The sequence below is a fragment of the Pleurodeles waltl genome, chromosome 3_1 (genome assembly GCF_031143425.1).
Source record: "Pleurodeles waltl isolate 20211129_DDA chromosome 3_1, aPleWal1.hap1.20221129, whole genome shotgun sequence".
NCBI lineage: Eukaryota > Metazoa > Chordata > Amphibia > Caudata > Salamandridae > Pleurodeles > Pleurodeles waltl.
The window spans coordinates 1,739,906,007-1,739,933,347 of NC_090440.1; the positions used below are offsets into that span (position 1 = coordinate 1,739,906,007).

General features: G+C 44.4%; 1 protein-coding gene across 1 annotated transcript in view; it reads right to left on the bottom strand.

Annotated features, from left to right (window-relative positions):
- CPS1 (carbamoyl-phosphate synthase 1) overlaps positions 1–27,341 on the bottom strand; it is a 159,203-nt gene that overhangs the window by 18,267 nt on the left and 113,595 nt on the right. The window contains exons 26-33 of the mRNA XM_069225655.1: positions 26,519–26,713; positions 25,789–25,856; positions 24,794–24,869; positions 21,420–21,497; positions 20,629–20,736; positions 20,278–20,367; positions 8,700–8,870; positions 8,037–8,111 (exon numbers count right to left, since the gene is read on the bottom strand). Coding sequence (XP_069081756.1) covers positions 8,037–8,111; positions 8,700–8,870; positions 20,278–20,367; positions 20,629–20,736; positions 21,420–21,497; positions 24,794–24,869; positions 25,789–25,856; positions 26,519–26,713 — 861 coding nt within the window. The remainder of the gene's footprint in view (positions 1–8,036; positions 8,112–8,699; positions 8,871–20,277; positions 20,368–20,628; positions 20,737–21,419; positions 21,498–24,793; positions 24,870–25,788; positions 25,857–26,518; positions 26,714–27,341) is intronic.

Here is a 27,341-nt window from a genome sequence, read left to right on the forward strand (position 1 = left end):
GGAGGAGCGGTTCAGGTGTACCATCTGGCCTCCGAATTTCTTTAGCAGGTCTGATCTGCAAGGCAGCTTGAGATTTGGATGCTCTGACCCGTGAAGCAGGTCTGTAAATCACCACTGATGTGGCCCTCCAGAGCTATTAGGATAATCCTGGCTTTCAAGTGGGACAGCTTGATGACTACTGGGATCAAGGGGATTGGTGGAAAAGCGTAAATAAATTTGCCTGACAAGTCTATCCATAGGGCATTCCCCAGTGTCCCTGGTTGGAAGTATCTTGAGGCAAAGCTTTGGCATTTTTTGTTTTCTGCAGTGGTGAAGAAGTCGATGGCTGGAGAGCACCACAACTGGAAGATGTTTTGTGCAATGTTGTTGAGTAAGACCCATTTGTAGTTTTCATGCAGAATTCTGCTGAGCGCCTGCTTGGACACCTGGAAGATGAGTTGCTGTGATCCCCAGGTCACTGCTATGAGCCATTTCATGATTGTTTGGGCCTTGTGTGACAAGGGTCTGGACCTCATCCCTCCCTTTTTGTTGAGGTAGTACATAGTGGCCGTATTGTCCATCTCAACAAGCAGAGATTGGGCTTTGAACAATGGATGAAACACTTTCACTGCCAGATGGACTGCGCGTAAATCGAAGAGACTGCTGTGATAGGTCATCTCTCTCTCTGACCACTTGAATTTGGAGGTGATCAATGTGGGCTCCCCATCCTAAAAGTGATGCTTTTGTCACTATTGTTTGAAAAGAGACCTGCTGGTGAAATGGCATTCCTCAAAGCAGGTTGGCTGTAGAATACTACCATTTCAGGGGTTGCTTTGCATGAAGTGATAGTCTTATGTTGTCTTCCCAGTAACCCGTCATTTGGTCCCATTGGTCCGTGAGACATTCCAGCAGAAGGCGCACGTGGAGATGAGTAATCAGTGTGAGGAAGATGCAGGAAGCCATTTAGCTGAGAAGAGAGAATACTGCTCTCACTCTTGGATGAGAGTGTTCCTGAGAGAATGAGACTTCTTAAGGATTGATAATCATCTCTCCTCCGAAGGACACACTCTTGCCTGTATTGTTTCGATGGAGGCTCCCATATAATGCAATGTTTGGACTGGAATAGGTGTTGATTTGCTGAAGTTGATATGAAGTCCCAACCGCTGCAGGAGATCGCAAGTCCAGTTGTAATGAAGCTGGGCATTCTGAGACGTTGACGCCTTGATTAGCCAATCGTCTAGGTATGGGTAGATGAAGATTCAGTGTTTCCTAAGGTGGGTAGAAACTTCTGCCATACACTCAGAGATAGTTCTGGGTGCTGACTTCCAGCCAAATGGAAGTACTTGGTACTGATAGTGGTCCTGCCCCACCACGAATCTCAAGAACGTTTGATGTTTTCTGGCTATTGGAATTTGAAAGTATGCATCTTGAATGTCAATGGATTAGTGTAATTGGGGGTAGATTGATGTAATGCTAGCATCCAGAACATTTGCAGCCAAATCCATTTGTTTGCTGTTTTAAGGTCGAATAGTGTTCTGAATTAGTTTATGCCTTTCTTATTCACCAGAAAGTATCTGGAATAAATGTCCATTGCTCATTGTCTGTGTGGAACAGGTTCCATCGCTTATTTTTGTAAGCAGATGTTGACTTTCGACCGTAGCAATGTGAGAAGAAAATTGGAGAGTTTCAGAGGTATGGACAGTGGAAGGCTGGCGAATCGGAGACAATACCCATTTTGCACAATATTCAAAACCCAGGTGTCTTTTGTTATGTTTTTCCACTCCGTCAGATAGTGTGAAATGGTTCCCCCCATCGGAGTGAGTAATAGAAGGGAAGAAATATTTCAAGGTTTAGATACTCATGGTTGTTTACCCCTTGAACATGCTGCTAGGTGTTTCTCCCCTAGTCTGCTTCTGTTGGTGCTGCTAATAGGGTCTTTGATGTTGTGATTGTTGGTGAAACCTGATATCATTGAGGGGTTTGAACCCTCTGAGTGTAGAAATGGCGTTGATAGGGTTGGATATGGGCTCTGGCTTGAGGGATGTGAGGCAGAGCCAAGAATGTCTTCTCAGAGCGATGCTGTGGCAGCAGTCATGTGCTGCTAATAAAGAAGAGTCTGCTGTAGCGCTTATTACTTGATTGGACACCATTAAACCTTCATTGAGTATTTCCATGAAGTCTTCTTTTTTGTATCTGGGAATATGTTCTGCAAATTGTTGCGTGGATTCCCATAAGGTCCTATCATATTGGCTGAGAAGAGCCATTGCACTGGCCGCTTTAATGTTGTTGCTGTGCTGCACACCTTTCAACCTACTGAGTCCAGGTTTCTATTCTTTTTATCTGGAGGTACAGTAGAAGTAGGAGTAGTGGCATGGTGCTTTTTTGCAGCCACTACAATCACAGAGTCTGGAGATGGGACCAGTATGGAGGAAGGCACAATCTTGCTCTTGATGGCGATATTCCTTATGGAGCCTCGATGGAGCAGGTTTAACTTTGGCTGTAGTCAGGAAAAGATCCATAGCCGGTTTAAGAAGACCTGGCCCAGTGTAAGTAATGGTTGTGATGCTGTCCTATGTTGAACTGTTTCAAAGATCACCGAAGTTGAAGGGGTAGGAGCTGACATAGGAATGTTTAGCTTTGCAGCTCCCGTTACTAAGATCTCCTGAAACGTGGTGATATAATCCATCGGTGAAACTCGAGTTGGTGGAGAATCCGACAGTGTCGGAGAGTATTTTCCAGTACAAATGGAGGATGTGTCAGTGGTATGATGGTTGGATTGTGAATGAGTGCGCCGAGACTAGTGACTATGGAAGTGCCTGGTAGACGGTCAGTGCCTCAAGTTGTGACGTGCCTACTTCAATGATGCGCGACCTGGACCGAGATCTGGGCCTCATAATGGGAGTGTCAACTGGTCGCTGGAGTAGTGGAGATACAGGAGGTATAGTAGGCATTGGCTGAAGAGGTGATAGTCGTGGCGGAGGCAGAGGTGGAGGTGATTGAGATGAGGCTGGTGGTGGAGAACATGGTTTAATCCTTGAAGAAGTGGCGTATGTCCTGGAATGCTCTAAATCTGGAGAAGAATAAATGCTTCTCTTCTTTTTCCATGTCTCTTGTAGTGTCATCAACAGTGAAAGACTCCTCAATGTCGACCTCCTTTGATGCCTCAACATTGATCTACTCCTTGACGGGGATCTTTGCAATGCCTCAACATTGATTTTGTCCTTGATGGAGACCTTCCAGGGTGTCTCAATGTCGATAAGGACCTCGACGACAAGTGTTGCCGATGCCTCAGTGTCTATGGATTCCTCAACACGTCTGTGGGTCGATGTTGTGTGAGCCTTTGGGTCAACCCAACTTGTGTCAACGTTGATCTTCAGCCCTTCCACTACATCGAGCTGGCTGTTGACAGCAAACAGGTAGGTGCCGTACCTCTCCTCAACGTCAATCCTCTTGACATTTACCGGAACCAATATTGGTTTTGCTCTGTAGTCTTCTTCTTGGATATGTGAGAGACAGCTGACAGGGCCTTGTTAGAGGACTGACCCTCTCCTCGCCTTCCTCGTCTTCGCTGCTCCTCAGTGCCAAGGAGATTGATTTTCTCCCTGTCTCTCAGGGTGCACCTGGAAAAGGTCTTGCAGTGGTGGAAAGTCTCAGGAACATGACTTGAGGGAAGGCAGATGATCCAGGATTCATGGTGGCCCGTTTTGGCCTTCTTTCTCTCACAGGCAGAGCATTTATCAAACAAAGATGGCATTTTGTTTGACTTAATACTTTACTTTTCTGTCAGCAAAATGAAGAAAAGTCTAGGGAGAGATGAAAGTTGTTGAATGAAACAGTTGACAACAGTATCTATGTGGATTTTGTGGGAAAAAGGCCTAAAAAAGGCAGAGTTCAGTGTTCCCAGATCCCGTCAGGTGGAGCTGGAAAAAGGAACTGAAGCAACTGTCGCATGCTGAGCATGATGGGACACTGGTGGTCCCTAGGCTCTGAAAGGCACAGCCTCTATTCTTAATTCTTATAATGACAGCCTATGGGGCTACGCTGTTCACCTCACCTATATCTGTGTACTCTGTTAAAAAAGGGTTTGTGAAAGAGATGTATGGTGTTTTACAATAACATGAATTTATATGCATATGGGCCATTGTAGCCTATTCCTATAGGCTGCATAACATTTTTCTTTCTTAAGTGACTCTGCAGGCCTTCCCGAAGAAAGGCGAACATCCACACTTAAGAAGATATATTGTCAAAAAGTGCTCCGGGGTCCCCGCACGTGGCCAGGACTATTCAGTGCTTATGACTTCAATGGATATTCCCCAATGAGATAATGTATGTATATACCTATAGGAGTAATTACACTAAAAAAACATTTATATAGCACTTAGAAATAAGCATTTATTTCTTCCCACAGGAACCCTTTTTAGTAACAGATAAAAAGCACAAGTTTGAGAAACAGAGAACCAAGTTTTCCGCTTATTTCTTGCAGTTTGCATGCACTTTTGTGATGCTGATTCATAACTCATTGAGCACTATCTGCAGCAAAAGCAGTAACTCACTGTTCTATCTACAAATATACAAATTGGATCTACATTTCAGACATTGGACTCTGCAGCAGACACTTTAACTCTCTATGCTCTATGCACACAGATTTCTCCAGCAGGTACATTAGCCACCACAGTTATCTTACTGTTATTATATCCTAGAAAATTGCTGAGTAGTACATAAGGACCACTGCAGAAGGTGTCTTAACTTGTAAGATATTTTGAAGTGCAATTTGTTTGCAACCATTTAAGTAAGCCAGAACAGATTTATTATCACATTTATGCTTGTTGCCATTTTTTGGGGGGGCAGAGTTTGTAAAATATAAATGTGTAAGTTGACTGTCAGATTTCACCCTGCATGTCCCCGCCTCTCTTGCTCCACCCCCATCTAGCTGCCAGTCTTTGGTACTCAATTTATGGGATCTCAGAGTAACTTCTTTCAACTTCCAGCACTGTGGACGTGATCAGTGGGTCATGCATGACTGCTTTTAGGTCGGTACAGGGAAAACTAGTGTGAACACCGTCTTCTGTTCTTACCTTAAATGCTCCTATGCAATGTTTCATTCTACCTTCCTACCAAACCCACCTTCCATTGCAGCCCTAACCCCCCCACCTGTCACTCTTCTAGGTTCCAGTAAGTGCCCTGCCACCTCCCTGATTGTCATCAGTGGGTGCCGACAAGCCTCTGCCCTGCCTGGCACTTCCTGACGTATAGTGTGAAAAGTGGCACCACTCGACTGACATCAACTCAACCGCGCTGAAGTGACCCCAGAGGGCGTAACTGTCATTAGTGAAACTGGTGCAGTGGTTGTTGGCCCAGGACTGTGGGGGGTGTACTGCAATCCAGCTATGGCTCTATTTTGGTACACTGCCAGAAACATTTTACTCTCCTGCACTGGTGTCTTGGCATTATTTCTACACCAAGGGTACCCCTTTACCTCCTTGAATAACAACATGCACATTAAGTGAGAGAATGTGCTGAACCTTGAAAGGGTGGGTGAGTCCATTTCACAAGAGAAAGGGGTTGTTTCCTTAAGCAGCTATGGGTCAATTCACTTGGACATAGAAGAGGAAAACTCTGAATTACATGTCTCTCTGTTAAGGCGCCCAGCAAAACATATTTGCAGGTAGTTAGCCAGGCCAGGCTTTTTTATGACAGTTGGTTTCCCCATACATCATTAGAGTGACCTATTTTCAAACCAGAAGAAGCTGTTTCTCGTACACCGTGAGCAATTCTACTTCTTAACAGACTGTAGCCTCACCTCAATATTAAGCTTGCCTCGTTGGAAAAAAAAGGGATGTGTTGGTACACATCACACAAACGGGGAGGGGGGAGATTTCCGACACGCAGCTGCAGGCTGCCTATTATGTGAGAGCAGGAAGACCTACCTTTCCTATGCAGCTATGAGTCGTTCTACCCCCACGAGAGCGCAGGAAAACGTGTTTCCCATATTTCTATGAGCTAAGCTACTCTATAGACCTGGCAAGATGGTTTAGTTGGTGAAGCACTAGGCCCTGATCTCTGATTTGGTCTATATGATCCAAGTTCGAATCCCAACAAGGTCAACCCAACCATATCTCTTTGTGAGATTAGTAACTGTAAATGTCAATGTGAACAAAGAGAACGCGTTATGTACAGTGTTTAAATGGCAAAACAGTAATACAAAGCATTACACAAAAATGATTTTATTTAAGGGGAAGGTGTAGTTGGCTATCTATATGGGTGCCCCACGTGGGTGGCCAATCCAGGCTCCCTTCCCTTCTTAAAGTGGTGCTTCACCTGCAGAGCGAACTGCTGCAGTCTGTTGGCGCCCTTGCACTTGTTAGATGCATATTTTACAGGTGCTGAATGATCTGTTTAGCTATTAAACTGCTACTAATTGGTGGAATCTGCGAAAGTATTTTGTCTGAAACAAACAAATCCTAACATATTTAAATGTAACTAAAGCAAGGTGGAAATAATAATTGCTTCATTGTTCTGCATAATTAATCTTGCAAATTCCACAGACAGTGTTCTCAAAACAACTGTTACTTCAAGAGGGAACACTAAGTTCAGGAAATCCCACACATTTTACTTCTCTTTTTAAAGTCTGTTGTCTTGAATTTAAAAGTTCCTCCTAATGAGACACTTACATTATATGGCTTAAGTGCAGCAGCAGCTTCTTCTTTTGGGTGTGGAGGCGTTGACCCACCACCCCTATTGCCCCCACAGTCGCATTGCCAATAGAAAGTGCCAACATGGCATAGAATATTTACTTACCTCGGGCGTGTTGTGTTTTTCAGGTCTGTCTGCCTGTGTCTGGGTAGGGCAGGGCGTGCCCAATACTGCTGATCGACAGTCAGCAGCTAAAGTCTAGTGCGCATGTCACGCTGGACAGGTCTGTTCCTGTGTCCAACCAGACATGCGTACTTTGGGCTTCCAAACCACGCTGCTAAGGAGCCAGGGCGATACGCAGCACAACTGCCCCATTCTCCTTTGGAGCTCTGGGTTCCCCTGCACACACCAATCCTTGCTTTACTCGCATTCTATTTACTAGTAAAAACAGCATGATACCATGGCACAGATTGTTTTCAAAGCAGTGAGTTCAGGCTGTGGTGATGTGACGACGGCGAGTGCTCAAAAGGAGGTGCGGGGAAGGGATTACTGAAGTGCACAGTATGTGTTGTCTCCATTGCCCCAAGTGTGCTTCTAGGCCCCAGTGACCAATGGTGAGTAGCTGTTTTATTTTGGACATTTTTTTTATTTTTTCATATACTCTCTGCCTTACCGCTTTTTGAAAGCAGGAACCGCTACTGCTTCGGCGTAAAGTAATGATCTGAAGGCTACTTCTTAAAGGAAATAGGTGCTACAGTGCTTTGAAGGGCCTTCAATAAACCCAAAATCTGAAAGGCAGTTCTACAACACGTGAGATAGGGAAAATAAAAGTGACATATTTCTTATTACCTAAATTGTGCACATGAAGGCTTCTTCTGTGACTTTGTATTTGTTTATACAAGGTATTGTACTCTGGGAGTCAGAAGGAACAATCTTAATAAAATTGTGTTCCTGTGCTTCCCCGCAAAACAAAATCATTATTTGTTAAATAAAAACATTTTAAATTGACTGTGGTGGGTGGGTGTACTTTTGTTTCTTCAGAATCCATTGTTTTTTGCATAACATACGGATCCTTTACACATCAATGTATTTAAAGTGACAAGAATGTCGTGCAAAAGGATGCATAAGTTGTCTTTCTTGCTGCATAATTCAGTCAACTCTAGCTCATAATTTCAGTGGCCAGGGCTATATGTCAAGATGCTTTATAAGAACCAGTTATATGAAGGGACTGCCAAGTACTCTTACACGTGCACTGTGCCATGAGAGAAAGCGATCTGCCTTTACCATTGCAACGGAGACCAGAGAAGGAGGATTTCTTTCTCCTTTCATTAACAGTGTCTTTCACTGCACAAGAGTTTGGAAGGGTTATCCCCCTTCGAGACTTTCAGAAATGGATAACTGTAGAATATGACAAAATTACTTACCTCTCCCGTGGAGGCCATCTCGCAGCGGAGAACAGGGTCAGCACCTCTCAGCCGGGGCCAGGAGAACATGGGCGCCTGTGCCAAAAATAAGGAAAACATAAATGTCGAGGATCTGCACCTCCCTGTATGAACTCATCTCCATACAGGGCAATCTCATCACGTGCTATAAAATGCAGAATATTGTTTAGTACTTCCGGCGTGTAATACAGTGCCTCTTCCATGGGCACAGAATCTTCATATTTACAGCTCATCCACCAATTAATATTTGACACTCGGGCAAAGAATCTATTAACTGAATGCTCATCTTTTGAATACAACATGCACTGGCAACCAGCTGCAGAGAATCAATAGCAAACCTTCTGTGAAGCATAAACTGGGAGGTTAACCAAAACACGTATACTGTTTCAAATATCACACACGGATGACGCTTACCTTAGACCAAAACTGTAGTAAATACTGAAAATTGCTCAGACATAAACTATATCAAGTCATTTTGTTCGAAAACCTCGGGTATGCCAGTGCTAAGGAACAAGTTAGGACTTGGAAACAGCAGCACTGTAATGTCAGGAGTCAATGGTGCGTCTGGGATAGATGTGCACCTGCACAGCAGAACAGCCTTTCAGCAAAGACTATACTCCTCCACGGCTGGACAGCTTCACATACCTTGATCCCAACGTAGTCAGCAGGAATGATGGGGCTCTCCAAGGTGGGCAGGTGGGTCTCATCTATCTTCTCTCCGATCATCACTTTGGTTGCCACATCAATGAAGTCCAAACCAAGGGTCTTCGACACGAAGGGGAACGAGCGTGAAGCTCGAAGGTTGCATTCAATCACCTATTAATGAAACATGTATTATTCTACAGCAGTCTGTAGCTTAAAGACCTATGGCTTGAAAAAAGACTGCTCCTGCAAAGGTCACAGTAACACAAGTCATACAGGAAGTGAGAGAACTCCTGCTCTGAAGAAGCAAGTTACTTACCTTAACTATTGTTCTACTTCATTGGTATCTTTCATAATCTCACATGGTGGGACCACGCCCGATCATTAAGAACGGAATCTCCAGTAGTTCATAACAGCAATAAATACTGTCAAAATGTCATGGGCCCAAGGTTGGTGTGTGTTTAAATTCACCCAAACTGTAGCCAAGGAGGTAAATGCACCGAACACACTTACTTCCTAAGAGGCATAACAACTCAGATTTTCAACCAAAAGTTACATGTGACAGAATCACTGGACAGAACTCTGCAAACAGGCACAAGTGGTGAGGGTAAAGGCCCCTTCTCTGCAGAGAATACAGTAATATATCTAATACAGGTCTGGGAGTTAGAGGAAGGCTGGGGGCCTTCTGCTTTCAAGAAATTACAGTAACACATCTAGTACAGGTCCAGAGGATGACACGAAGCACATTGCTAAGCAGTGTTTACCAGCACGACACAGATGCAGGAGTGAGAGGGCAAATCCTACCAAGCAGCATTAATGAATACGTTATTTAGCTTCGCTAATGAGCTTTCTGGTGCATACTCTGTCCAAGCACAGACCCCTTATCTTGTGAAGCTCCCCCAAATCTCTTGCACGTCAGCTGCTGATGCCATCACGCTATGCAGCAACTCTGTCCTGCTACCAAAAATGACAACACAGAACCATATAAAGGTGCCCCCCTTCTGACATCAGTTTTTTTCATATTTTGAATCTGCCATCAGATGTGGAGCCTCAGTGACAATGTTCCTATTACACTGGCAGTGTGAAACAATTAACTTGGGACCTTATTACTCCCCAGAATCCATTCCGACGAATGGGGAGGCAGGGGAGTGGTGATGAATCTGCAGTTAGATTGAGTATTCACCAGAAAGTCATACAGTCTGCAGAATCCTCAACTTGTGAATCAGTACCAAAGTAAAGCCCCTCCAAGGAAGTGGGTCCGAGAAATGGACTTGCTTCCGAACGTCCTGCAGGAGCATGAGAACAATATGACCTAAAATGCAGATTTGAGGATCGATGCAGTAGCCCTGGGTGAAAGTATGAACAGATGCGCATGTGACTGCTTGGTAAACGTTCATAACGGGAACACCTCGAGTTATGACTATTGAAATGGCTTTCAGTCTTGTAGGATGAGTCCTGAGGTATTCAAGCCTCAAGAGAGTTTTCATGGCCAAAGCATGAAATAGTTTGATGCAAAGGACAATCCATCTTGAAAAGGTTTGTTTCTGGAACACCTTTCTCTTCATTGAACCGATGAACCCAACAAACAGTTGATTGTCAACAAGGTACTCCTTAGACCTATCAATGTAGAAAACAGGGCCACTCCTCCGGTCTAACCGAAGTAGCTTCTCTTCCTCTTCAGGAGGTTGCAGTGGACGGCAGGAGCATGATAAACAGTTTTGGATGAAAGGATGCACAGGTCCCCAGCACCCACTTGTCAGGAAAAAGGTAAATGACAGAGGCCAAACTGATTAAGCCTGCAGCTTCCTAACGCAATCAGTAGTACAGGCAACAACATATATAGTTTCAGGGTCAAGAGCCTCTGAATACAGCTTTGAAGAGGTTTAAAGGCAGCACACATCACTGAGGTTAGAACCAAATTAAGGTCCCTCAGCAGTACAAGGAAGAGAGACGGGGAAAACATAAGTGAAAACCCTTTTAAAATACATCACAACTGTTAATTTGTGTGAGGCTGGTCAGGGAAACGAAGACATAGCAAAAGGACTGATAAGCAGCCCAGACAAAAAAGAAAAGCCTTGCCAGGCCAGAGACAAAATAAACAACAGAACATCAGACAGAGTCGTCTGTAGGGAGTTGGGCAGGTGCCAAATTTAGCCCAATGGTACAAATGTATATGCCTGGTTGAAGGACAGCATGTAGCCAGAACGACATCCAATTCTGAAGGAGTTTTGAAACCTCTTAGTTGGTTCTGCTCAATCTCCAGGCATGGATTTCTAGATTGTGGAGGTTTGTGTTTAAATGTCTGCACTGTTGTTGGTACAGCAGATGCTCTCTAAGAACCAACCACAATGGAAGGCACAAGCTCACAGTAGGAAGTTCAGTCTACCAGATTCTCCAGGCCAAGTCTTGGGCAATGGAGAGAATCTGTACTCTGTTCCTCCTGACTTTTTTTTCAGCATCCATGGTATTAGGTACAGTGGTGGAAAGGTGTACAGGAGGCCAAAGTCCCACTGAAACTGGCATGTGTGTCCTAGAGACCCTTGAGAAAGAAACTTAAGACCACAGAATGCTGCTTTGTAGTATGTTTTGTACTACACTAAACATACTGCAAAACATACTACATAGTGTAAATTCTGCCTATGCTTAAAATTGAAAAGTTCTCCACCCTGACTGTGGAGTCTACGCACATATAAGTATAGACTTTTGTAGTAACTGTACGAGGGACACAGGGGAGTGGGTGGGAGAGGACTATACTTACAACTAAAGGGAATGGGATTAAAGAGGAGTAAAAAGGATTTTGGGATGGTCAGGTAGGGATTAGGGAGGGACACTGTAAAACCCACATAAGAGTAAGACGACTGCATTACTCTGGGGGTGGAGACATGTAACTTACACTTTTGTAGTAAATTCACACTCAGTTTCTGAATACCGAAAGTAATAAACTTACTATAAAGTGTAAACTTACTCAGAAGTGTAACTTGCCTTAGTGAATCAGGCCCTGAGTGTTTTGGAAGCACAAAAAGGTCACCTAAAGGCAGACACTAATGTGCAAAGATTTCCTGCACCACCTCTGGGAGCCGATGCCATTCAACACCTGCTGAGTTAATCTGCATGACATTTAGTGATACCCACTAGATAGCTGACGATAAGCAAGATCCTGTGAAATGCCTGGCAGAGCCACCATCTCAACGTCTTCAGACACAGTCCCTTGACCACATGCTACCCAGCTTGTTGCAGTACCACATGGTGGTTGTGTTGTCTGTTGGATGGCCTGCTCTTGGTAGAAGGGAGAGAAGCCTTGAGGGTCATTTGAATGACATGCAGCTACAGAAGTTTTATGTGTTTGGACTTCTCTACTGGAGACCAGAGTCCTCTGATCTCCACCTCGTCTAGATGGCCTCCCCAGCTGAGAGATGATGCATCCATCACCACTGTGACGTCTGGAGGGGTTATGGACAATGGTCTGCCGCAAGTCAGAATGCCATCCACCACTGGAGGTCATCAGCTGCCTCACTGCAGACACTTATCTTGTCTGAGATATGTTCCCAATGTTGGGCCCATTGCAGATGCAAGTTCTTTTGAAAGGCCCACATGTGCTACCGGGCACAGAGTTAAAAAGGATGCACAATGCTAACAGGCTAAGAAGACTTAAAGCCATCTAGCCTGGAACAGAAGCACTTGTTGAAACATCAGGATCATAGCCTGAATATCTCGGACTCACTATGGATGTGGGAAAGCCTTCAAGGCGACTGTGTCAAAGTTACCCTGGATAAAGGGCAGCCTCTTCGAAGATGAGATTTGAACTCATTGATGGAAAACTCCAGGGTGGACAGCAAGGATGTTTTTCTGTCTGTGGTTTGAGACTATGGCGGTCATTCTGACCGCGGTCACCGCCAAATGGCCGCTCCACGGTCAGGAGACCGCGGATGCCATTCTGGCTTTCCCGCTGGGCCGGCGGGCGACCCCCAAAAGGGCGCCCGTCGGCCCAGCGGGAAAGGCCCTGCAATGAGGAAGCCGGCTCTGAATGGAGCCGGCGGAGTTGCAGGGGTGCGACGGGTGCAGTTGCACCCGTCGCAATTTTCACTGTCTGCAAAGCAGACAGTGAAAATCTTCATGGGGCCCTGTTAGGGGGCCCCTGCACTGCCCATGCCAGTGGCATGGGCAGTGCAGGGGCCCCCAGGGGCCCCACGACACCCGTTCCCGCCATCCTGTTCCTGGCGGTAAGAACCGCCAGAAACAGGGTGGCGGGAAGGGGATCGGAATCCCCATGACGGCGCTGGAGGATTCCCTGGGCCAGGGGAAAACCGGCGGGAAACCGCCGGTTTCCCTTTTCTGACCGCAGCTTTACCGACGCGGTCAGAATGGCCCTGGAAGCACCGCCAGCCTGTTGGTGGTGCTTCTGTGGTCCCCGGCCCTGGCGGTCATGGACCGCCAGGGTCGGAATGACCCCCTATATGAGGTAAGCTTGCCTTCACCAGCCAATCATTGAAGTATGAGATAACCTGTATCCCCAATTTACAGAGATGGGTAATAACATCCACATGACCTCTGTAATGGCCCAAGGGGCCAATGTAAAAGTGAAAGGAAGGACAGTGAACTGGAAGTGGTTAGACGCCTACCACAAAGTGGAGATACTTGCTGTGGTACTGTAGGTCTGTTACATGAAAGTATGCTTCCTGCAGTACACGTCCAGGAACACCATTCAATCCTCATGGTTTAAGGGCACCAGTGAGTGCTCCAGGCTCATCACCTTGAATTTATCCTTCTTGAGGAACATGTTCAAAGCTTTGAGGTCTAAGATCAGCTCCTGTCCTTCTGAGGGACTAGGAAGTAACATTCCTCATTCTGCCTCAGGTATAACCTTGATAGCCTCCTTGGAAAGCAACACCAGCACTTTCTTGAAAGAACATAGGCATGGTCCATCACTCCCTGGTGGAAAGAGGGTGAATGTGAGGGACATCCAGAAAGAGGGAGGCAAAACCAGCTTGGATAATGCTGAGGACCCATAAGTCTGAAGAGAATGAGAGCCAGTGGGGCTGTCAGTGGGTCTGGCAATGTTTTACACCCCTTACCGGCCCCAGATGCCAGTTCAAGGATAAACTAAAGGAGTTTGGAAGCACTGCTTGGAGACAAAGAGAACGAGTATTGATGCTGCTGCTTTTCTTGATTCTTAGCAATGTCCCTCCCTCTTGCACTAGGAAAAGTCTGAGTAGGTTGCTGGATGAGTTGCAATGGTTGCCTCTGGGTAACTCCAGAACTTCATGTACTGTTGGTGGAATTTGTGGCCTGTGGATAGCAATCCCAAGGTAAGAACCATGGTTCTACTATTTAAAAAGAAATTTCAGTCTTTTCTACATTAGGTCTAGCCCCATCAGGGGATATGTCCATCAGTAAAGCCTGGATATTTCTAGACAATCTGGTGGGGTACATGAGGTGTGTTGTCTGATAATTACACTGTTGCCCATTTCACGAGTAACTGAGTCAATGGTGTCCAGGCCCCAGGACAGAATACAAATTCAGTTTAACTGCATTTTGGTTATCCTGAGTCATTTGTGCAAAGACATTACAAAGGACTTCAAGTAGTGCATGAAGAAACTCATGCACCATTTGCAGTGCCAGACTGCCTGAAGAAAAAACTTTACTGTCCGTGTTTTTTGGATTCTATGCCAGGAGAGCTACGGGTAAAGCGCTAGGGTTCACCTTGTAAGTGGAGGCTGTACCACAAGGCTCTCTAAAGCGGGATGATGTGGCAGAAACCTAGGGTCACCAGGAGTCGTTCTTTCAAGCCTTGTGACAGAATGATCCCCTCCTGGAGCAAAGCATTATCATGACAGCCTCCACATAAAGGGGCAACTAGAGCCTCTTTAACGGGCAACAGAGGTTCTGACAAGGAGAGTTCAATCTGAAGTATTTAAAAAAGATTTGCCTTAGTCTCCTCGATGGGAAGGAGTAGTTCTAGTACTTCTGCTGCCCTCCTAATCAGAGCAGTGAAAGAGGCACTCTCTTTGGTAGGAAGCCCTAAAGAGGAATCAAGGGTGGATGCTGGTGAGGCTTCTTGGGCACTCGCTTTCTGTTAATCAAGACATAAGCCAGCATCAGTTTAATAAGAAGGTAATATGTTATCCACCACCCTCATTATCATGCTGTTCAGGTTAAAGACATTTCATTTAATCAAATACAGACCCATATCGGCCTCCACCCTCCAGAAGTATAAATTCTGAGGTAGAGAAGCTGAAGGAGAGCCCTGCTCCACAACTGGTTGCACATTAGTGATTATACAGAGTGACATAAGTCGAACCCTAGCTGAAGAAAGATATTATCTGGAGCCAGAGCCAAAACCAGACCTGGAATTGGCACCACAAAAGGTGGCACCAAAGCAAGACCTGCAGCACAAAGGTGGATGCACGACCTGGCACCAGAGGCAGAGCGGGTTGATTTTTTTTTTGGGCCACTCGGTTTTTGAAGGGCAGCTGAATGCAACTCACCTGGCAGACCTGAGGAAGCATGAATTATCTTGAATATATGCAGCAAGATTGCTTTGAACACCTTAACTTGTCTCGTTGATGAGTCTTGGGGAACATGAGGTGCATCATCTCCAGGTTCAGCAAGGCTTCGGAAGAGAAAGGCTAAGTTTGTGTCGGGTTCATGGAATGCTAACTATGAAATCTCTCCCAAGATCAGGACCAAATGCACATCACAATGCCTTACTTTCTTCCTATGCATCGCTTTTGACTTGTCTTCAGCTTCGCTTTCGACTTACGTGACAGGGGCATTCTGAACAGGACAAACTTTAGGAGTTGCTCAGGATATAGAGTTTGGCTTTCGGCTCACTCGTGCTTTGGGGTCCATGATGGAGCGTTTGTCACAAAATTAGCAGCCATATTTGCTGCTGAGGCACGACAGGCAAAGATCATGCAGCTGCGTAACCACCATGTGCTGCTATCACATACAACATGGCTTGAAACCTGTTGGTTTAGGCTGGTGACATCCAAGATGTTCTGAAATTAAAAAACCTTCAGTACGTACTGAAATCAGTTGAAACAGGGCTTCAGATCCACACTGAAAGGCATGGAAAAAGATGAACCGATGTCAGCTTGCAGGTCTGTTTCAACATGTCTGGAATAAGCAGAGTCATGTGTAAAACTGATGGTGTCACCTGCTAGCACCCGTGAGCTATTGCAGAAATATTCCAGATCCAGCCTGGCAACTGGATGAGATCACAAGATGAGAAATCTGCCGGAAGAATGGATCAGAAATAAAATATACAGGCACAAAGGTGCAGAGGGTCTCCCTTCTGCGGGGACAAATCCCACTTTAAATAGGAAGATTTCTGACCTGTGATATTACGTGTAAAAATAAATACAAAGTATCAGCAAATGCTGGATGGACAGTGCTGAAGTCAAGATCTAATCATACTGACATAGGTTTGTGGCAAGCAAACGTTATGACAGATAGGAACAGGTTAAATGACTTAAACACCAGAAAAGGAGAGTCATGTTTTGTGTCTAAAATGCTGTTAAATGGAAAGACAGACCGATGCAAGGAGGTATGACATTTCCTGTTCCACATGACCTACTGTAACTCAAAATGAGAGCACAATGGAAATTATAATGGTACCCATTGACAAAGCTTTGAACCATGCCAAGAGACTGAGGGAGGCAGACTGCTGAAACAGTCCAGTAATGAGCCTTGATAGAAACAAGTCATGTTTATGTATTGTCATACCCGTTCAGGAGGCCAGAAGGCATTTGCCACTGGTCTTATTGGATCTGGTCTGTCCTACTATGGCTATACACACTGGACCACATACAACCCAACCCTTTCCACACTTGGTTCTTGGGATAGTGAGGATGAGCAGTCTCATGGAGGTAGTGTGGGAGATAGGGGCTCAGAATTCAATAGTCAACCAACAGACACAACAATATATTCTCCAGCCCACTGCTTATCTTTTAATTGAAATACACCACTTTAATTTCACAACAAAACTAAATATTACATAGTTTAATAGGAATGTAAATACAGGATTTTTATCTAAGTTATGATCTTCAATAAGGTGCTACATCCCCATTTCTTCTGGTATTATCTCCCCACACTATAGGAGTTATCTTATTACTACAGTCCATAGGCTTTAATAAGTCACAGGTGCATAGGACTTCAATTACTCCACTAACCAAATGTGTAACTTGGTTCAATGTCTTTTTACGCTTACTTTGAAAAATACTTAAGTCTATGCGTCAGACTCATCTAATCTCTTATCCAAATTGTGGGCTAATCCCCACTTTTACCTCTTGGTTGTGTTCTTGTTGGATCTGCACAGTTCCAGTTAGAACTGCACTGTGGGTGCAGTTTCAGTACCTGATCTCTCAGCATTGTCTTCACTTCGGTGGGGCTGCAGCAACAACCTCACATTGAAACATGGACCACTGTACAAAGTCTGGGAGGAATGACTGTCCAGCGGCACTTGTCTTTTGGCAGAGGCACCCTCTCGGCGAGGTGCACACCTGCTCAGGTAAAAAAGTAAAGGATGATGTGTCTTCAGCAATTGCAGCCTCTGCGTCAATCAGGGTTTTCTGCTTCAGCAGCAATACGGCTCATCTCCCTGACACTGGCAACAGCATCACCATTCTCTCAGGCTCAAGGAACATTGCCAGTGGACACACTCATGCTTGCTCTTGCAAATGATTTGGTACAGTTCACGCAGGAACCACTCAGAGCGACCAGAGTACACTCTCACAGAACAGGTCACTCCTGCTTTGATCTCTGACAGGTCACTCCTGCTTTGATCTCTGTGGTAGTCTCCTTTCTCAAGGTGCTCCCCAAACCGTGAACATGCTGGGCTTCTCACCTTGGACAGTGTCTCCTCCTGCAAGGCCCAGCACACTATTTCCTCTCTAAGCAGGCGAGCAGATCCCTAAGAACTTTAGACAGACTTCAGCCCATATAGCAGAAAGTGCAGACTTCAGGTGATCCCCACACCTGTGAGAGACTGTCTGTCAAGCAGACTCCAGATACCATCACATGGCAATTCTTCAAGTATTTTTCCGAGCATTCCCTCCTTCGGTCAAGAAGAACTTGGAACTGGGACAAAGTGGGGTGGTTTGGATCACACTTTTATACACATGTTCCAGAGAGGAGAAGTGTGTCCACTGTCAAAGGCTTCAGAACTGGTTTGAATTTGAATGCTGTCCCAACCCTCATCTCGATGAATCTAGAACATGGCAACACTCAGGAATAAAAATAATCAGAAATATTTTGCTAACAAGGCTCTTATTGCATTTCTAAGGGAAGCCCTATTTGCATCTTCCTTTACTTCAGTGTCCTCTCCATCTTCCAGCCACAGGACTGCAGGCAATACATGTCCACTATCTGTAGAGGCTGTCTTCATTATCCACTTTGTGCCATGCTAAGCCAAGGACATCCAAAATGGATCCCCATAGGCCCTAGTACTCAGATTCATACAACACAAAAAGTCCTAACACTATACATGTGGAACACATTCACTGCACACATGCACTCAACATGTACACAGGATATCAGAGCCAGGTTCTGGGGGTTAACAACAGCAGAACTTTACACAAGAGGTGTCCGTAGACCATATTCTCTCTGACTCACAGAAAGAGGTCTGGTCACACTAAAGATTCACAAAACACTACACACTGCTGCCACCACTTTATATAGCTCACACTCTTATGCCCACAGTGAAGGCATGCTTAGTGCACCAGTCCCATTCCCATAACAGTTTCTGGACCTCTCATTACCAGGGACAGGCCTAGGCCTCAAAGCACATGCTAGAGTAGCCTGACGCTAAGACCAAACAAAAAGTCAGGATACTAGTTTCACATGCAGTCAGGTACTCAGGGATGTGCTACGGGCTTATTTACCATGCAAGGGAAATTCAGATCCCCAACATGTACTATATTACATATTGTTTTTCTTGACCGCCTTTTCAGTGCTTCTGTAGTGTACAATGAGGGTTTATGTCTTTGAATATGTGCTCATCAATTTTTGCTTCAGCTTTGTAAATCCTATTATTAGAATGCATGCATTACCCTGTGGGGCATTACTGATTTGTCCAAAAAAAAAACTAAAAAATAGGTTTTAAGTAGGCCCGGCTGCAATTTAAATCACAGGAATTTCATGTGACGCTTATGTGAAATTCCCCAAATCATGCCATTATGCCACATCATGTAATTATGCCACTGTTGGTGGTACAATTATTTTGCAGGTGTGCAGGAATAACACGAACAGCCAAAACACAAGTGCCTATGTTGTTTTTGTGCTTTTTTTTGTGAGAATTGCATCCTCACTTTAAAAATTGATGATAAAATACAGCACTAAGGGCCAGATGTATCAAACATTTTTGCGATCGCCTACGGGATCGCAAAAATGCCTTTTGGCATGCAACAAGTCCAATTTGCGATTCGGTTACCTGTTACCAAATCGCAAATTGGATTTGTGATTACATACCAATTCGGTATAAGGAAGGGGCGTGTCAAGGGCGTCCCTTCCCAATATCGAATTGCAGAGGTATGTATGATTGTTTTGTGACCGTGAATGCGGTCGCCAAACAATCGCAGTTACCACCAATTTCAAATTGGTGTAACCCATTCACAAAGGTCCCTTGTGAATGCATGTGAAAACATGTTTTAGGTGCAAAAAGTGGTCCCACAGACCACTGCCTACTCTTAATAAATGAAAAGAAAACTTTTCATTTTTCTTTTTTAAATGCATCCCGTTTTGCTTTAAGGAAAACGGGCTGCAATTCAAAAAAAAAAAAAGATTGCTTAATTGAAAAGCAATCACAGACATGGTGGTCTGCTGAGCCCAGCAGGCCACCATCCCTGTGATTGTAGCCATTCGCAATGGGTCGCACATTGTGACCTACCTCATGAGTATTAGGGCCATATGTACGAAAGCTTTTTCCCATAGACACAGAATGGGTAAAATCCTTTGGTACATCTGGTCCTTAGTGAGGTAGATCAATTTGCGAGCCCTTGCAAATCGCTATATATGAAACTCCTAGAGATTCATACATTCCAATAGCGATTACTTAATTGTGATTGGCAAAAAATCGCAATTTGGTAATCGCTATTGTGAAGAATGATACATCTGGCCCTAAAAGAGGGGTTTGCATTTCACGTAAGTTTATATAATTCACCTAAATTTTCACAAAATGATGAGAAAGCAAACTGTGTAGATTTTGCACACCCCTGGCTTTTTGCACGCGTGTATGTGAGCCAGGTTTCGAAGGTGAACGTCGGATAGGATCTTTAAAATGTCCCCTCTGCTAAGCCGCCCCACCTGCAGTAAATGCTATGTTTCTTTTTCTGGAAGTAGGGCAGACACGATAGGGAACAGACTGTAAAGATATTATTCGTATGATTTTCCTTTAATAACGCAAGTTGTTTCGTTGAGGCAGATGTCAAGATAGCATGGAATGTGTCCAGAATTAAGTGTCAACCTCACGCTCTCACTTCCCTGCCTCTTTGAGCAGTAAACACCCCTGCAGTGAGTGCGCCAAAACTCGTGATAAATCTGTAAGTTTCAAAAGGTCACTTGTCCTGATGACAACAATACTTACCAGGACATCGTTTCCGCGCACCAGGAACTGCACGTTGAAAGGCCCAGAGATGGCAAAGGCATTGGCAATCTTCTTAGTGGCAATTTTGACCTAGAGGGTAGAAGTTGTCAGCAAAGTTTCAGTATTCTGAAAATTAAATGTTGCTCCCCACTCACTTACATCCGCGTCTGGTTCTGGAGCAGAACAACAAAGCACGCTGGCCCCCAAATACATCTACAATTCACTGTTCCAAACTGTTTTGACATTATTTCTACCCCTATTATCCTACTACAGGTGATTGACCTTTGACCTTCTATTCTGATCCGCCAATCCCCTCTCCTCATTTAGCGTTCAGTAGATACTACCACTGACCTTTTCAAGAGCACCTTGACTAATGGTCTGGGTAGGTATCATCAGCGTGGCATCTCCAGAGTGCACCCCGGCATCCTCCACGTGTTCAGAGATTGCGTGAGAAATCACCTGTGAAAGAAAAGGTTTTTGGGTAAATGATTAAAGAAACCACTAAATCCCCGCTGGTTTCCCCGATCTAACTATATCAGTCAGACACAACTGTAGAAGATGCAAAAGAAAACTTAGGATGGGTTGGGGCTTTCAGTACATCACCAAAGTCAGAAAAGGCATCAGGGATTGACCTGCAACAGGACTCGACCACAAGACGTTTCTTGCCGTACTATAGCCAAAGAAGGCACCAAACCATAACCTCCGCTGGAATTGGCTATTTTTATGTTTGTTGACAAACTGTGGTCCAAAGAATACTGAGTGATCAGTTTGATCACACGAGAATGTCCTGCAGCTGTGTAGCCTGGGTGGGACCCGAACATCATTAAATGGTCCTGATTATGAGTCAGGGTAAGTGGAATACCATATGGATATATTTATGACCTGCTCAGTATAGGTGCAGATATATGCATTAAACCGCTATGAGAAGAAGAAAACTAATATCTTTTTTGCGGTACCGCAATTGTAACTCATAGGACAGTCCCATGATTGGCATTAATGTTTTTTTTCCCTTCTCTTCTGTCCTCCCACAATGAAGGTCCATATTCTCTGAGGTTCTCTCTGACCAAACTCAGCTGTGCCCCCTCTTTGGATGACACAAGCAGAAAGGGGAAACTGCAACCCAACTCTGCAACCTTACTTACCCTTCCTTCATTGGCAACAGCATCCATCTCCACCTCTCTGGCACCTTCAACAAACTTAGTGATGACCACCGGGTGTTCCTGAGTTAGCAGAAGAAAACAGTTTATTAATAACACTGAAGATTTCCGAACTTCGTTTACAGGACTGATTAAGAAAGCTTACTGGGATAAACCTGGGGATCATAGTCTGTCAGGAAGCCGAGAGGGTGTGGATGTGTACCAGGGATATCTTCTGTTCCTCAACTCTGTCCCAATTATAGCTTTCAATGTTCAATTATTAGAAAGCCTGAACAGAACTGTTAGCAAGCAACCAATTTGGATTAATACTACAGAGGGGCTACAAGCATCCTCCTGCACTAATGTTGAATCCACCACCGCTGTGCTGCAGCACAAATTACTCCCAGAGAGCTATCGAGTCATCAAAGCTCAACCTTTCAATTTTTAGGCCCTGCAGAACATGAGCCCAACAGTATACCGCACAGCTATTTTACCAGCAGCACATAGCTTTAAACTGAACTATGGAACTAGCAGTGCACCACACTGCCACGGAGTTATGAGGCCTGTGGTACAGAGCACTGAAGTCAAGCTAAGAGACCAGCGACACTCATCACTATTAATCAAACTATGGGTCAGCGGTGCACCACGCTGCCATAGACCTGTGAAGTCAGCACTACCATCAAACTATGACACTGAGCTGTGGATCCGGCAACAGCCCACGCCAACATCGAGCTACCAGATCACCAGCGCTAATCTCTAGTGACAAGATGTGAGGTCAAGAGTACACAGCTGTATCACTGAGCTGTGAGACCAGCAACACACGCATTGCTATCAAGCTATAAGAACATCACTGTACAGTACTACCTTCATACTATGAGACCAGCGGTGCCCAGCACTAACATCGAGCTAGCAGACCAGCAGAACACAGCACCACCATCAATTTGCAGCACACATCACTACCACCAATTTATGAATCTAACAGCACAGCACACTGTCATTGAGCTATAGGAACAACATAACTATCATTTTGAGCTATGGGCTCAACAGCAGATAGCATCACCATATAGCCATGAGCGAGCTGTGTACTGCACCAACAGCACATATCTCTACCACTGAGCTATCAGACTTGCAGCGCACACCACTACCTTCGATCTATTGATCAGTAGTACACAGTGCTAGCATGGAGCTGTGGGCTATCTAATGTAAAGCACTGTGGTCGAGTTATAGAGCTAGCAGGGCACAGCCCTTCTAGCAGTATACAGCCATGAGACTGAGCCAAGGAGAGGCAATGCACAGTTCTTACTTCAAGCCATAGGACAAGTGGTACACAGCCCTGTTGCTGAGATATAAACAGGAGATGCACAGTCAACACTACTGAGCTATGAACTATTGGTGCACACCCCTACAATGTTGTCATTGGGTGTGTAATTCACAACCCGACCATTAAGCCCTGTAGAATGTATCACCCATTGCTATCACTGACATATGGGGCAGGAAATGCCCAGCCCTACCATTGTGCTGTGGCCAGTGGTGTATCAAGGGTGCAGTGGGCCCAAATGCAAGTATGCAAAATGGGGGTCCCTATATTCATGCTTAGTTCTAAAAAGCATCCATAATTAGGTTGCCCGGGACCTCTCACAGCCCTGAGCCCGAGTGCGCCCGCACCTGTTGCACTGCTGATAGCTACGCCCCTCGCTGTGGCACTGGTTAGGCCCAGCCCTACCCTCGCACCGCTGGTTGCCAGCGGAGCTTAGCTTTTGTTAAATCATTTCTTGGATTCCCTAAAGTAGATGCATTCATCAGTCTTTCAATCTCCGAGGACTCTCTTAAATCCAAACCCAGATATTAAACTCTCCAGAGTGAGGAGCACAAGCTCCACAAACTGCTTTAAACGGGAAATATAACCACTTACATTGCCAGCGTTTTCAAGCTGTGTGGGTCAATAGTCCATGCTTGGAATATAAATGAATGTGAAGCATGCGTTAGACACAATAAGCAGAAAGTAAAACAACGAGGAAAAGTAATCCACAGCACCCATATTCGTGGATAATCTCACATTCAACAATGGAGTTGAAAAAAAGAAATATCGCAAAATGACTTCTGCCCCAGAGCCTCCACGAACTGTACTTCAGAAATGTCAGCTCAAAATCTAGGTACAAGTGATGCCATGCAAACCCTCCCTAGAATACATTCATGCTCTGCATGAAACATGTGCAAAATAACATTGATTCTTGATTACTTTCCCTTAAAAAAGAAGCCCCTGGGCACATGCATAATTTAGCTGATCGCACCGAATGTTTCTTTTCTGTCGAGCATCAGAGTGGATTTTCCTATTCTTCTAAGTCGGCATAACTTTAAAATATGTTGATTGCACTGTTCCAAAATGGGGCAAAGAAGATGAGCTGAGGCATCAACGTGACCTGTGAGAAAGAGACATGAGCAAAGCAGTAGGAAATTCTTCTGGATTGAATATCTAGGCAGAGAAAGATTTAAACTGTCTGGTGACAGACATCCTGAGGGCAGCTGGGAGGATGTGCATGTCCACATGCACAAGGGTTGCTCAACATCCTTGCAGTCTAATGGGCGGGTCCTCAGTTTATGTACAGATTTACAATAACAATCACCTGCTCCGGCGTGTGTTTTATGAGTGTAAAACACGGCCCACAAAATCTTCCAGTTTGCTTCAAAACGGGCTCTGTAGCAGTTTATAAAAAACAGTTGTATTTGTGCCCACTTTTTGATTAAACTTGAGAGGCAAAGGGTTACTTTGTCTGATGTCAGTTAAAATTTGTTTTTGATTTTTTTACAGACTAATGTACTAATCCACAATCAATATTTGCCTTTCACTTTGGCCCACCGGCACTCAAAAGGAGAAGCCATTTGAGGAAAAGTGCGACTTCGGAGATGGTGACCATTGGTTTAGGTAAATGTATTATTGTAAAATGAGAAGTTTACAGCCAAAAAGCGTGTATCATCACCAGCTGGGCTCTTGCTTTTTCTCTCTTGGGCTTCCCATAGATCAATTATTTTTGGTACTGATACAGTGAGCAAATGACCTTGCAACCTTGAAACAAGTCGCTGAGCTGAAACAGATGTGGGGCTTGCATGCAGCAGAATACACAGGCAAGATCCGTGGGGCCACTACATTCTGTCTTCCAACCCACTACAATGATCAGTGATCTGCATCATGCACCGTTATTGGATAATAACCGACAAATATCTGCTGCTTGGCCAGTTGTACTTCTTGTTACCACATCTCTCCCACTTTCTCAGCACTGTGAAATGGTCATCAATGGTTTGCAGAGTTTGACAAAAACTACAAATAATATAAATACTATTCATGTTGTGTAAATTCTGCTTGAAAAGGTTGTGCACACTACCGGAGAAAGTCTGGTGGCGTCCTCCAGGAAGTTCTTCAGCTCCTCATCCCCATGTACCACATTCATGGCGGACCCACTGAAAGAAAGTTAAGTAGTCAAAATCATGGGAGAACAGGAAATTGGTCTCTCTTCCTAATTTAGGAATAATATTATGAGCATATCTTGATATGGAGCTGAAGGATAAGTAATTCTCACCTCTGGGCCTAGGGTGCCTGCTTTGAGATCCCAGTTTCAAGCTTGAAAATCACTGTAGTCTTTGTGTTCAGCTATTACTGAAATGGTTGAATCTCAAAGTCATTGTGGCTTGCCTTGAGCCATGAAGTTCTGTGCTGGTGGGGGTAAAACTTCCCACCTTCACCCGGAACATTATCAATGGTAGAACTAAAGTAAATCAACTTCCCTCAACACTGAAATATATATATATATATATATATATATATATATATATATATATATATATATATCCATATAACCCTTGCTTTAAGACTATAGGACACATCGCTCATTGGCTACAAAAGGGCAGCCTACTACCAGTTAAATAGTGCCTCACTGCTGCCAATGAAAACCGTAAAGCTATCCAGCTATGCGATTAGGGGTGACTACTGAGGAATACACTTTGCTTCCAGAAATACAAGAACAGATATAGGGCCGTCGCCCTCTTTGACTCGTAAAGCAATGACTTATGAAGGGTGGTTAACCTGGACTATATGTTAAGAAAAATCCTGACTACAAAATTATTATCTTGCAAAATAAATTATTGCATCCAAAACAGGATAAATGATGTGTCCAGAGGAACCTGTCAGTCTTGCTCTAAAACTGTTTATTTCACCCAGTGGAATGCTAGCAGACATGAGAGAGTTTACTTTGCAACATATTTTTTAAATTTCATTTTGAGAGAGAATGTCTGAAATTCACTCCAGGCAATAGACTGCCCATTGCAAGCCAACCAGACTAACTGTCTATCAGTCTCAGGCTCCAAGTGTTTCCATAGTTACCTTAAAACGTAGGAAGGTCTCAGGAGGCAAGGGTAGCCAACAGTCTTCGTAAATGAAATGGCGTCATCCTATACAGGAAGGAAGGAGAAAGAAACACGTTTATAATCAGTTTCATTTCTGCACATGGGCAACAGCATCCAACTTTAAAACATGAAAGGGGACATTGTGTCATGAGATTTCGCCACCACGTTCACATGTAGATAAAATAACTCTTCTTTTTAAACTTTATAATGGTTCAAACCAGGAAGTGGAACAACTTATTCTTGGCCAACATTCTGTCAAGCTCTTTTTTGTAGTCTGGGTAATCTACAATGGTACCGTCCCTTCAGCTCCCGCAGTATTTGGGCCGCAGAATGTACAGTATCTCCTCTTTGAACGGAATGGACTCTAATGCCCTCTCGATCTAAAGTGTACAGTTATGACAGTCAATATTGTTTTCATCTATTCTGCATCTGGAACTGAGAACAACTTGTCTGCAAATTTTGAGGTTTCCCCATAGGTTGATACCCCTGAATGACCAGTAGGGTTGGTGCAAAGACCTTGACATGCACAACTTTACCAGCCGCTCTACGATGCCAACCTGTTAGTAAATATGCAAAAGTACCTATGGGACAGTCTGCCATGTATTCTAACATTATGCTTTGCTTGGTTTGAGTTTAATTCTTGCTAGCCAAGCACATCAGTAGTAGGACATTACAACTGAAACATGTAGACCACTTGTCCAACATACCAAAGAGTTGACGGCTTTCCAGGGAGCTTGTGCAATGTTAAGCTCATCTAGGACGGCAGAGAAGATGGAACGATCCTCGGCTCGGTCTATCTGTAGAGGGTTTGTCCCCAGGATTTTGACTCCATTCTTGTAGAGGGGCACAGCCAAGTTGTTGGGAATCTGTCCTCCCACGGAGATGATGCATCCGGCGCATTCCTGGTGACATCATGGAAGATATTGAAGTCAGTAGGTGGTTGAGTTAAGGGAACAGAATCCATAGGTTTTGTTTAAAAGTCTTTTAATAATACAGCATTGTCCCCATATATATGCTGGCAGTGAGGCCTTCTTAAGGGGTTTTCTACCCCAATATCAAGGCACAGAAATAGCAGGTTGCTTTGTATGTTCACTCACCTTTGTATATTCTACTAGAACACCCCACTCTATGTGCTTATGCACGTGTTTATTGACCTGGAGTGTTTTATTGTTCAGTTTCTTATGTAAATGTGTGTGTAAATGTTTCTTTAAGCTGCACCTGTTTTTTGTTTACATGGATTGTTCTAGATTATGAAGTTTGCTCTAGAATGTTCCATCACTCAGTCTGGTATCTTTGAGTGGATGTTTTTAGAATCATTCTATCATATAATTTCTTGTTCTAATGCCTATGTGAATTATTCTAGGGGGCTGTAGCATTCCTTTCCTTATATCTATGCTTGTGTTGATTGCTCCAGAATGCTCTGTCACTCTGTTCCTCATCTCTGTTCCTATGTTGATTGCTCCAAAATGCCCCATCACCCACTCCTTATTTCTGTTCGTAAGTGGATTGCTCAAGAAACCTGTTCCTTAT